Consider the following 11125-nt stretch of genomic DNA (forward strand, 5'->3'; position numbering starts at 1 on the left):
CTTCTTCTTCTTCTTCTTCTTCTTCTTCTTCTTCTTCTTCTTCTTCTTCTTCTTCTTCTTCTTCTTCTTCTTCTTCTTCTTCTTCTTCTTCTTCTCCTTCTCCAGCACTGTCGCTATCAGTTCCGGAAGAGTCGCATTGTAGGGCTGATCGATTTGCGAAATCATCTCGAATTAGGGCGAGAGCGTGTTGAGGATCTCGGGAAAGTACAACAGATATCCTGCCGACTGGGACAATTTGACCATGGAAGGATTCCCACTCCGGAAGCATGTGAATAAAAACCAGAGGCGCGGTAACTTCCAAATGTGGATAGTCATATTCTTCAACGTCAAAGTCAAAAGTAGCAATCCTAACAATTCCGTAGGCAAGCCTTTGAAACGTCGAGTCGTTATAACGACTGCACAGAATATGCCTCCACTGGAACGCAAAGTCAGCGAGCGCCCTGCAAACAAAAGCTTTGCGCCGCGCCAGACACTGCAAGTCTAATCCGACATGCTGCATTTCCCAATATGGTGGTTGGAAACCAAGATCCAAGGTGTGGTTTGGGGGCGTTGGGCGTTCGTAAGGCTCGAAATCGGAAATGAGTATGGGACGCTGGCGAACTAGACTAAGAGGGACATAAAGACTGTGGTCCTTCTTGTTGAATCGTAGAATATCGCCGTCTAAGTCAAAAATCCAAACCGTTTCAATAATAACGCTTCGTGGGTCATCAAAAACATCGATGATGTCGTCCTGTTGATACCACTGTACTGAAAAAGTAGGGTACAACTTATCAAAGGTAGATGCTATTTTTGTTAACCTTTGCCATCCGCGTAGAAAACTATTGTACTTACTTTGTGCTTCGCCTATAAGCTGTCTTGAGAAGAATTCCAACATATCTTCGTCGTCGAAACAAAGCCGGTCACTAGAAAGCCGGTCACCAAAATAGACGGTTCCTGGCACGGTCAGATCAGAGATGAGCCATACATCGAAAACAACATACCCTGTCGGGCAATATATACGAAAGTGGCTATAGTGAACATCGGCATTTTTGAAGCTTAGCGTGGGAAGCGTATGGAGTATGGTATGGACACAGATTTGACGAGGGAGGGGTCTGGTGGGGTTACGAACTTTCCGCTAGCCGCATTGGGTCATTTCGCGATCACTGCTATTATTATCAATGGTTTTTCCTTTCCTGGCTCTCATACTTTACTTCATGCCACTTCTTGCCAGCAGACGGATGAGAGATGAATGTTGCATTGAGTGAGGAACACATGAAACATTGTCCCAACTAAAGATGTACTGAATAGAACTAGCTTGCACGAAAGGCAGCTATTTTTGTGCGGTATATACGAGTGCTTCTTTGTATGAGATGATAACCAACGTCATACCTTACAAAAAGCCATCAATAAAATATGTACTAGAAAGAAAGCGTAACACTGAGCCTGCTTGGGCCGAAGTGATGTGTTGAAAAATGACACCATTGCTCAACTGTCCACGGCTGGATGCATTTGCAGCAGCATAGAAGGTGTCCTGGCACCATCAAGCCTTGAGTCTGTACAGCAACGTACCATGGCCAAAGACGTCGAACCCTCCTGAATTTGGTCCGAAGTCACCACCACCTCCCTCAATGTTCTCCGTTGAGTTCCCATTCACCATGTCTCGGTATGCCTTTGACCATGATGCGTCAAGACCTTTCAGTTCTGCATAGTGCGAATAGATTGCCTCAAATCCTGGGCGTATGTTATATCTCTGTGCATCGGAGATTTCGTTTCGAACCCCCTCGTAAGTATTGTAGGGCTTGAAAGGAACAGAGTGACCAGTGTTGTACTTGGCGGCATACTCAGCACTGTCATGTTGTCAGTCATATTAATCTCATGGTGAAGTGTTTTCAACGTACCCATTGAGAATCTGGTTGCCGAACAGGTTGAAAAGGTCCACTCCTTGATTGTATCCCTGCTGCCCAATCACCCCCAGAAGGGCGAAGCAAAGCAAAGCGTGGCCTTGATCTCGACCTGCCTCCTGTCCCTGCATCAGGGGTTTTCCGGAGGTTTCCTCAGTGAAATTGGCAATGGAGAAAAAGGGAAGTGCACCATTGGCTACTGCGCCGTCCGCTGGGCCATTTTTGAAGTACTCGACTGCGTAATTGTACATAGTAGAGTTATCAACAAAGGTGCCGATAGCCATCAAAGAAGCAATATTGCACAAATACCAATTCGCATAATAGTGGTCAGGTATGCCATTGTGGTGATCAAGAAAGTCTCGGTTCATAGGTGCGAAAACATTCTTTAGCATGGCGCCGAAGGCACTTTGGCTCTTCGCGGGCCATCCCGAGAAGGATCGAAGTAGCTCTCCGGCGTTGGCGAACTGATAACCGTACAATCCCGCTGCTAGGAACTTGTCACTACCTCCATCGATGCCTTCCAGGGTAGATGCCCAGGCATCCAAGACCCCCACGGCAGCCGTTGCAAATGTAGTGTTGCCAGTGATGATCCACCGCAAAGCTAGCTGGTAGGCCGAGTGCGCATCACGATAGGCACTCGGATAGTTCTCGGTAAGACCGTCTACTTTTCCTCGGACAATGACCGTCTTGGGATTCGGTTCGCGAGTCGGTTGTGCGAGCGAATTGGCCGATAGATGGGCGAAGGCTTTGGACCATGGTTCGTCACCCTTTTCTACGTGTCCCCGAATACGGTCGAGGTCGCCTTGTGTGTGTAGTGAACCCGGATGCTTGAATTGCTTGACTGCCTGCACTCGATTGATTCCGCCCTGTCTGTGACGGTGTTGCACTTGTCGGCCTGGCCCAAACGATGTGCTGGCTTGTACTGAGCCAAGGCCAGATATGAAGAGTAAGAAGGAGAGGTTAACTCGCATATTGAACAGGTACAAAACACTAAGAAGTTAAAAGGCAATGAAGCTGTCAAATTGATAGCCTGAAATGCCCTGACACCAACGAACATACATTACTTATATTTTAAGGCTCGTTCACTCGAGGCGATACAAAGCGGGAGACGCACAAATCTCAGGGCCGCCCCCTAATTGTAGAGGGGTAAATGGCGAGGGTGCGACGTCCGTCCTTTCTCCGTCAAATAAAGTACACATCGTACTAACCTAATTGTTGTCTTCATTGAACAAATCAACTCCAGGTCCCATGGCCGTGCTATCTCCTGGGTTGTTTCTCTCCCAAGCTGGCGAGAGTCCCGAAACTAGAGTCGTATCTACAAGTATACAAGCAATTGGGTGCTTTTGATCTACCGTAGCGAGTCTCAAGGAAATTATGATAGACTACTTCAAGCACGGACGCACAGCAACTCGACAGCATTTAACAGCCAGTACAATGCTCGATGTTAGATTTGTGGATGTAAAAGAATGATTATTACTCCGTACAGCATCTAATTATCAATCAGTGCATATCGTGGAATCATCCTTCTTCAGTGGTGGTATTTGAAGCGGTTTGAGGCTCTCGAAATTCGATGGCTCATCACGGACAGCGGTCGTTCACGGGTAGACTGGCAAGGGTTCACCATCCGTGTCATTTAACTATGACCGTACCCTAAGCTTCCTCCAACATTTACAAAGGTTTGAAAATCAACACCTTCGTATCATGAGCCTCGACTGAGAATCGACGCCTGCTATTAGAATTAAGCAGTACATGATCTTCTGACCATGCATCCTCTATTTCGTACTCAACTTCTCGTAAATTGGGCACGTTCTCGAATGGTACTTCTATGTCTTGTGTCGAATTGCGTTCATTGAGAATCAAAACCACAGCGCTGCCTCCATGTAGAGGTCCTGACCAAACCTGGTGTGAATGTTCCTCGCCCAGTGATGGAATGTACTGCGCCGCTGTCCCCAATGCGTCTTGTGAAATCGCCAAAATCCGTTTGTTCATAAGCAACGTCAATGTTTCGTTCGAGATACTCGATAAATCAGTACTGATCATGAGAGGACTCTTGAGAGCAGCCCAGAAAGAAAGTTGAGTGCGCTCCTGTGCCAGAGTCAGATGTCCAATCTCCAATCCATCCATGTCGGCCCAAGCAGCACCGCCCTGGACAAAAGGTGCGATCTCTCTCATTTTGCGAATTATGGTGAGAACGCTACAGCCTGCATATCCAGTGTTGAGACAGTATGCTGTTTTGCAGGCGCAATCACCGGGGCCATCTAGGAACAAGGGTTTGATGTCTCCCGACATACGATACGATTGCGCTACATCTGAATAAAAATCAGCCTTTTTGAACGGATATCTAAGTTCGTTATGGGTACCATACGATCGGCCCAGTACCATGGGAATTGGTAGCCCCACTCGCAAAGAGCATAAAAGATATCTCTTCCAGACTGCAAAAGCGCATTGCGCATTCGCGAGAATCTTTCCGCTGGACTGTGGGTCCCGGACTCAAACCCGCCGCAATTGTCGTATTTGAGATAATCGACACCCCACTCCGCATAGGTTGCAGCATCTAATTCTTCGTAACCCCAGGAACCGGGCTGGAACCCACAGGTGTAGATACTGTAATCAACTCAGTCGTCATTCCATTGTCAACAGGTACTCTCTGATATGGACCATACCCAGCATCGCTATAGATCCCAAGTTTAAGGCCCTTGGAGTGTACATAGTCTGCGATTCTAGCAATGCCGTCTGGGAAGAGTGTTGAATTGGGTTGCTGCCGGCCATTTGCGTCTCTTTCGTTGGCTTGCCAGCCATCGTCAATTACAAGATACTCGTATCCTGCGTCGCGAAGACCCGAAGCCACCAGTTGGTCAGCAGTCTCTTTGAGTATCGTTGCATTGATTTTCAGCTTGAATGCATTCCAACTGAAGCCTATTAGCAATGGCAACAACCATAGAATATCACCTCTTTTTGCTCACCTATTCCATCCTAGTTGAGGGCCTTTGCTCACAGTGTTTGCTTGTACGCTCGGGAGAAAGCAAAATCCAAACGCAATAATAGTTTTTACAGTAGTAGCGATTTTGTTGCCCTGCATCTTGGTCGGCGAAAGATTTGGCTGAAGTAACAGTTCACGACGTGTGCGATCTTTAACATCCAGGTATCTAGGTAGGATCGAAACTTATTACTCTCGCCTTGCTGTCACAGTTATTGCAAATCAATTAAAGCACGAAAGATCCCCCGCCCAACGAGCGGCGTCGATCTATGCTATAATGATAACAGCAGCCGGTCCGCAACATAGCCCGTAGGCCGCAGATCAAGGATCACGATGTTGTTTAACCACCTTCAAGGAACCATTGTTCTTTCACACTCGTTGTCGAAGAATAGTGTTCATAACCGACATATTCGCATTGCCGAATACCATACAGCAACTGCAGTACCATGATGTTTACGTTTGCCATTACTCGCTGTCATTGTTACCTCGTACTTCTTTCAGTCTTGATCGCGCAAGTCAACTGCTTGAGTAGGCAACCCCTTAGCTATGCGAAAACACCGGACAGCGTCTACGTCCCTCCCAAAAACAATGTCACGACATTGTTAGATATCATAAAATCACGAGATGACTTGAGTGAGCTCGCTAAAAGCCTAGAGGGACCAGCAGGTATTACCAGTGTCAAAGCGTCGATTAGCAGGTGACCCTTCTAATAATGAGCAGGCTTCGTGACGGCGTTTGATACACCAGCAACATGGAATTACACTTTCTTTGCGCCGAGTAACACTGCTTTCAACAACACTGGAGCGTATTATTCGACTTTCAAAGCCACTCCTAAGGGGAAATGGTGGCTCGGAAATTTGCTGACCCATCACTATGTTCCGAATTCGATCTTGCGCAAGGAGGATTTCAATGAAACGCTGTCGCGATTGCAGACAGCGACGTTCTTGTACGTGAGCGCGCAACAACATGACGGAATTGTCACCCTCAACAAAGTGGCCAAAGTCACAGAATCTGATATCTTGGTGGGTGCGAATGTATGTTACAACAACCAGATAAACTGTGAAATGCTCGGCTTCGACTTACTAGCAGCAGGGTATTGTCCATATCATCGACCATGTACTGGATCCGTCTGCTCAGATATTCGCGCCTGAGCTGCCCAAGGTCAGCCAAGGCTTCATTCCGGGAAGTTGTTCGAATCCAAATCTTCCTTACTGTTAGTTGGATGATGTTCAGGGTCTCGGGTCGGTTTAGGCGGAAAACCAGAGGAGTATGAACGTACCATGAGGTGCATAGCCTTTATAGAGAGATTCTAAGTGTATGATGTTTTACGAATCAAACTATCGTCACATGTGGCCTCATAGGGTGCGGTCGCTTCCTCGTAGGCCTCCATTAGACAAAGGAACCCGACATTACGGGTCACAACTCTCCATCACCGCTTGCTAGTAACCCATAGGAAACAAATGTGAAGACAGACAGTTAGAGGTGTGATATTATGCCACGAACACTTAGCGGAGGCACGAGACATCTCTACAATCTATGCAAGGGAATGCATTGATGTTGCTTACACTCAACAGGTTGCCGCGCAAGAGAATGGCATCCGCGGTTGGCATTCTTGAAATCTCGTTCCCCGCATGGGCGCGAGGAACTAGCACCTCCGAAAGAAACTTCTCCGCGACATGTTCCACTCTACCCCAGAAAACTCCATCACTTGCTCGGCAATTGATTTGAGCAACTTTGTGGGGTATGCGAAAGAAGCATAGTCTCAAGTGTCGGACTATTCTACGGGTTTTTCCCGCCCTGCCGAGACAAATCTCGCTACATAGCCTGGCTTTCGTGCATTCTGATGTGAGGGCCGTTGCGACTGGTGTTGAGGCTAGAGTAGCCGCTGTCAGTCTACACAGTAAGTACGCCAAATGAACTGAAGCAGCCACCACAGATGATGAACAATGGAAAAAGAGGTGTAATGATGAAGAAGGTGGCCCGGGGTGGATACAGTTGATGAATATGAATAGGTCGTACCATGCCTTGCGTGGGTTCTCGGCTGGGATATTGGGGTTCGTTCCTACGGGGCTCATTGGCAGCCAAAGCTACGGGTACGTTCAAGTACAAATCACATACAACAGGGAGCGCAGTACAGGCAGGTGCCTCCAATCCGACTTGATTGGAAAGTCGTGATCAGTCATGGTATGCGCTCTTCATCATTCAGAGTTGAGATGTTTTGCAAGAAAGTCCTGGTGGTCTAGAACAAAGGCCCGGCAGTCAGCGGCAAATGAAGATTCGACTTGCTGACTGTATGTGCATTTCCAAGTCTACAGCGCATCGCAGCCTATCGCCGACTGTACCCTGTGGATATTCTGTACTCTGGTATAGATCTTATTGGAGTTGGCCAGTTGGAAAAGCAGAAGCAAATTCAGGCAATACAAGACGCGGAAATTCTGGAAAGTTTGGGTTTTTGGTCTTCATGCTATGATGTATGCGTGCATCTTCGTTATGATCGTGGCATACGAGCTTGCACAAATTCTGTGAAGAAAACTAATTAGCTCGCGATAATCCAGATTATTTACTGACGAGGAATACGGTATACCTAGGTAGAGAATTGATGCCCGTACGTAGTCGGTGTGAGTAAGGTCCGGAATTCGCCCTTGGTCGGATGGCGTCACGGGACAGGAGGCTAGTCCAATTCACGATCCTCTTGAGGGCGCTTCATCGTTCGATACGACCTTCTGTGCCTCTCTTCCGTGGTCCCGTTGATACTCGTAGCACGCGAAGCGCGTTCATAGTACATACACCTCACGATGTACGACCAACGATTTCTTGACCATCGCATGGGATTCGGATAGATCCCACGAACCCGCGTGGATCGCGGGATGGGCTTATCTGTCAGCCCATTAACGCGACATGTCAAGCTGATGATATCTGACCAGCTCGCCACCACGGCCGCCTACTCGTAGAGTGGGTGCTTCGACCTGCCCTGCTTCCGACCTCTTTCTGGAAAGACTAGCAATAACAATGGGCGACGCGGATGATTGTTCTCTAGGAATTCGACGATTCTGTGCCTTGGAAAATCCCGCGTGACATCATCATCCCTGCTGCCACGTCCCTGAAATCGTTTGTTAAGCGGCTCCATCCGTACGCTTTGTTCCAATCAGTACTGTCTTCGGGACTCGGGGCTCCAATCGTGATCTGCCAGCTCATCATGCCATATGCCACCTCTTTTGGAAAGTCAGATTGACCGCATGCCTCAACCCGTCACCGTCAAATTCCGACTACGGAGTAGAGTTCGTGGGGTTTCGTTGGGGAAGAAGTTGGTGGGCTTCGCCCTCTTATACCTGTGAAGACCTTCTTATCTCCTCCAAGGCCCGAATCGGCAATCCTCAGAACCTGTTTTGAAGCGATATGGGCGTAGTGGTGAGTACCGACAATGATGCAGCGTTGTTGCAGCGAAAGAGAGTACCCCGAGGCTGATGGGCGGCTGCTGAAACTTCTCTTAGAGCCCTACCACCGATCCCGCAAATGTCGTGCAGGCGCTTGTTTACACGCTACTAGACGTCTTTGACGCCGCAAGAGATCTTCATCTCACGTTGAAGACCAAGGAGAAGCGCGATTATGAACACAGCTTGAGATCGAAGGGGTATCCCGAATCAAGGAGGATAGAATACATTGACGAGAATGGCCTTAGCACCAATGATGACGGTATCGTCCTGGATAAGGCCGCGGTGACGCGCAAGTTCGAGGATGGATTTCACGAGATTGGCGCTCACTTTGCCGTAGGAGATGGTAAATTCATTCCTACCACACTGTGCAACGAATCAAAGGACTAATGTTGGACTATGTAGTCGTTTCACAGACAGGACTACAGTCGCAAATCATCACATTGCAGTCCGTCCTGATCAGCACTTTTCTGTATGGACCGACTGGATCAGATTCGATATCGCATCAGATATCCAGCCTGTTGGACGCCTCTCGTGCCGCAGGGATGACAGCCGTCGATATTTTAGCCGCCCAACATCAACGACAGCTTGCAAGCCGAGCACTCAGTGCACGACCTACGCCAGTTCCTACGTCACGGCATGGACAGCTGCCGCCGCCTGCTCCATACCCCGTGACGACCGTACCTTCTGGCAGTACATCCTCAGCGCTTGTGAGAACGCGACAAGAGCCAGCAATACCTACCAACCCCACGATAGCGGAATTAAAGAGTAGACCGCGTGCAACACGGACAGATACTGAGTCGACTTCGTTCTCAGAGCCGATCTCAGGCGGGGCCGAAACCTCGCCGAGCACCTCATACTGTGACTACGCTCGGGATCTACAGCGACATTCAAACCAGGCACTCTCATCGAGCATCACATCTACCTCCTCACCTTACTGTCCATGCTGCAGACGCGACCTGCACCTTGCGCCCGGTAAGTCATGGGAGGTCTACAAGGACGACGAAGGGCCCGAGCGATGTTTTCGGGTGCAGAACCGCTTCATCGTCAAGTGCCATCGAGATACCGCTGACGGAGGCTACTCGTGCGTGTTGTGCTCACGAGGATCGAACATGGATACCATCTGCGGTGACGTGAAGGCGCTTGTCCGGCACGTCTGGATGGATCACGACGTGACGGAGCTGCAGTCCGAGCCAGACATTGTTGAAGTTGTCCAGAGGGTTGATGACCGAAGGCGTGACAGTGGAGCTGCCTTCTCAGACAGCAAATGGGGTGGAAGTAGACGGAGCGTCAGCCTTGGGCCGAACAGACGGCCAGAGCGGAGGTCAGGCCTCGATCGAGAGACGGGAAGTCTTCGCAGAAGATCTCCAAGGTGGGATTGATCGATGGTGATTTCTTTTTTTTCTATTATGAAGCGGCATCGTCGGCCGCTTGAATGAACATCGTCGGCCGCTCCAATGAACGAGCGATGGATGGGATATGCACTTGTGACACCTACTTCTTGATACGTGCTATGGCTTCGGCTGAGTTGTACGACGTACAGAGTGCGCCGTACTGTTGTATGATTACCACTATACGATCATGATTCATTCTTCTCAAGATCCGTGCCGTTGTGTGGTCACTAGCAGTATAACGATCGTGATTTGTTTTTCTCGAGATTCTTTCCGGTTGTGGACCAGAATTCGGCGGAGCGCAAACCCACCGAATGAACGACGACGATAACGACGGTTTTCTGTTTGCCACAACACTTGTGCAGTTTACCTACATTCGGGATTGACAAGGTGTTATTCGCTATGCCTTGCACAAATCATGCATGGAGTGTTTTGCCATTTTTTCCTTGTCTCAAAACATGGAGGTGCAGCGTAATCAGGCGGGCAGTGGTAGCGGTGGTGGTGGTGGTGCAGCTGAGCAAGCAGAACCTAAACGGAAAATAGTCCAAATTGAAAATTCGTGCGACTTTGAAATCAAAATTTTTGCAATCCGTAAACGGAATATGGTAGCTGCCAGTGATTGACACTTTTTCAGAAAATTACCAAATCGAGTAGGTTGAAGGGATTCTTGGAAGGCGAAGGGAGTGGCGTCGATGGGAGTCCATGATTGTTTTTTGTTCTGGATGACACTAACGTACGGAGGACCGTCTGTGCATTGTGATGCAGCATGAGATGTGGAGTTGGCCGGACATGACGGCCCACGGGTAGAGTGCTTTTTTTGCTTTGAAATTGTGGTGGCACGGTGGCGGATTGGACATGGCAGATGAAGGATGGGCGGGATAGCGGGTCCCTCATCAATGAAGGTGTCATGATTTGTGGTCTGTATGGTCCGATGGCCTCCTCAGCCGGGCACTTTCTTACATTGATTCAACGCGCCTACAGGAATCGACAGGTAGAGGAAATACAGAATCCCCAGATTCGTTGAAGGGCATATCATTGTATGCCCGTACATGGGTTCCACGACCATGGTTTATTGCCATGGTCCTCCACTTCCTACGATGCACAATGCAGTGCATGCTGCACGCCGGCAACGGACCATCGCGGCCATGCATCAACAACACTTACATAGACATCGTTTGCCTGATTTTCATGTTTGCCTTCTTCTCCCCGCTGCAAGGCGATAAGATGCCTGATCGTTGATTGAATGAGGGGAAAAAGCATGTGGAACGGACATGCACGGTTTCTTCCTTCAGCCAGATGCGTCGATGGAGTATTCTCACAGGCTTGGAGGAATGGCACATACACACAGCCTTTCTATTGGATACATCCATAGACCATGCTCCCTCCTGCGGGGCGCTTTCGCGGGCCACGGGAACGACACAGGGGGGCCATGGTGAGGTGCTGGGG

The 11125-nt window shown here is 49.0% G+C and overlaps 4 protein-coding genes across 4 annotated transcripts in view; 1 reads left to right on the plus strand and 3 right to left on the minus strand.

Moving 5' to 3' along the window:
- The window catches only part of BU24DRAFT_417677 (uncharacterized protein), a 1721-nt gene extending 671 nt beyond the window's left edge, over positions 1–1050 (minus strand). The window contains exons 1-3 of the mRNA XM_033526781.1: positions 981–1050; positions 832–933; positions 109–783 (exon numbers count right to left, since the gene is read on the minus strand). Of these exons, the coding sequence (XP_033390368.1) occupies positions 109–783; positions 832–933; positions 981–1026 (823 nt within the window). The 5' untranslated portion in view covers positions 1027–1050. The remainder of the gene's footprint in view (positions 1–108; positions 784–831; positions 934–980) is intronic.
- Positions 1051–1493: 443 nt separating this feature from the next.
- Positions 1494–2851, minus strand: BU24DRAFT_470999 (GPI anchored protein-like protein; the record flags this gene model as incomplete). Its single annotated transcript, XM_033532676.1, has 3 exons — positions 1494–1826; positions 1878–2725; positions 2768–2851. The coding sequence occupies 3 exons, from the start codon at positions 2849–2851 to the stop codon at positions 1520–1522; spliced, it is 1239 nt and encodes a 412-aa protein (XP_033390369.1). The 3' UTR covers positions 1494–1519.
- A 660-nt stretch (positions 2852–3511) lies between these two features.
- On the minus strand, positions 3512–4959 carry BU24DRAFT_384445 (glycoside hydrolase family 27 protein; the record flags this gene model as incomplete). The annotated part of the gene is made up of 4 exons (XM_033524845.1): positions 3512–4189; positions 4246–4484; positions 4544–4789; positions 4844–4959. 4 exons carry the CDS (start codon positions 4957–4959, stop codon positions 3549–3551), a joined length of 1242 nt encoding a protein of 413 aa, XP_033390370.1. The 3' UTR covers positions 3512–3548.
- A 347-nt stretch (positions 4960–5306) lies between these two features.
- Positions 5307–10005, plus strand: BU24DRAFT_488335 (uncharacterized protein; the record flags this gene model as incomplete). The annotated part of the gene is made up of 5 exons (XM_033533539.1): positions 5307–5523; positions 5578–5891; positions 5950–6018; positions 8349–8634; positions 8694–10005. 5 exons carry the CDS (start codon positions 5307–5309, stop codon positions 9668–9670), a joined length of 1863 nt encoding a protein of 620 aa, XP_033390371.1. The 3' UTR covers positions 9671–10005.
- Positions 10006–11125: the final 1120 nt, after the last annotated feature.

Source organism: Aaosphaeria arxii, assembly GCF_010015735.1.
Source record: "Aaosphaeria arxii CBS 175.79 unplaced genomic scaffold BU24scaffold_1, whole genome shotgun sequence".
Lineage (NCBI taxonomy): Eukaryota > Fungi > Ascomycota > Dothideomycetes > Pleosporales > Aaosphaeria > Aaosphaeria arxii.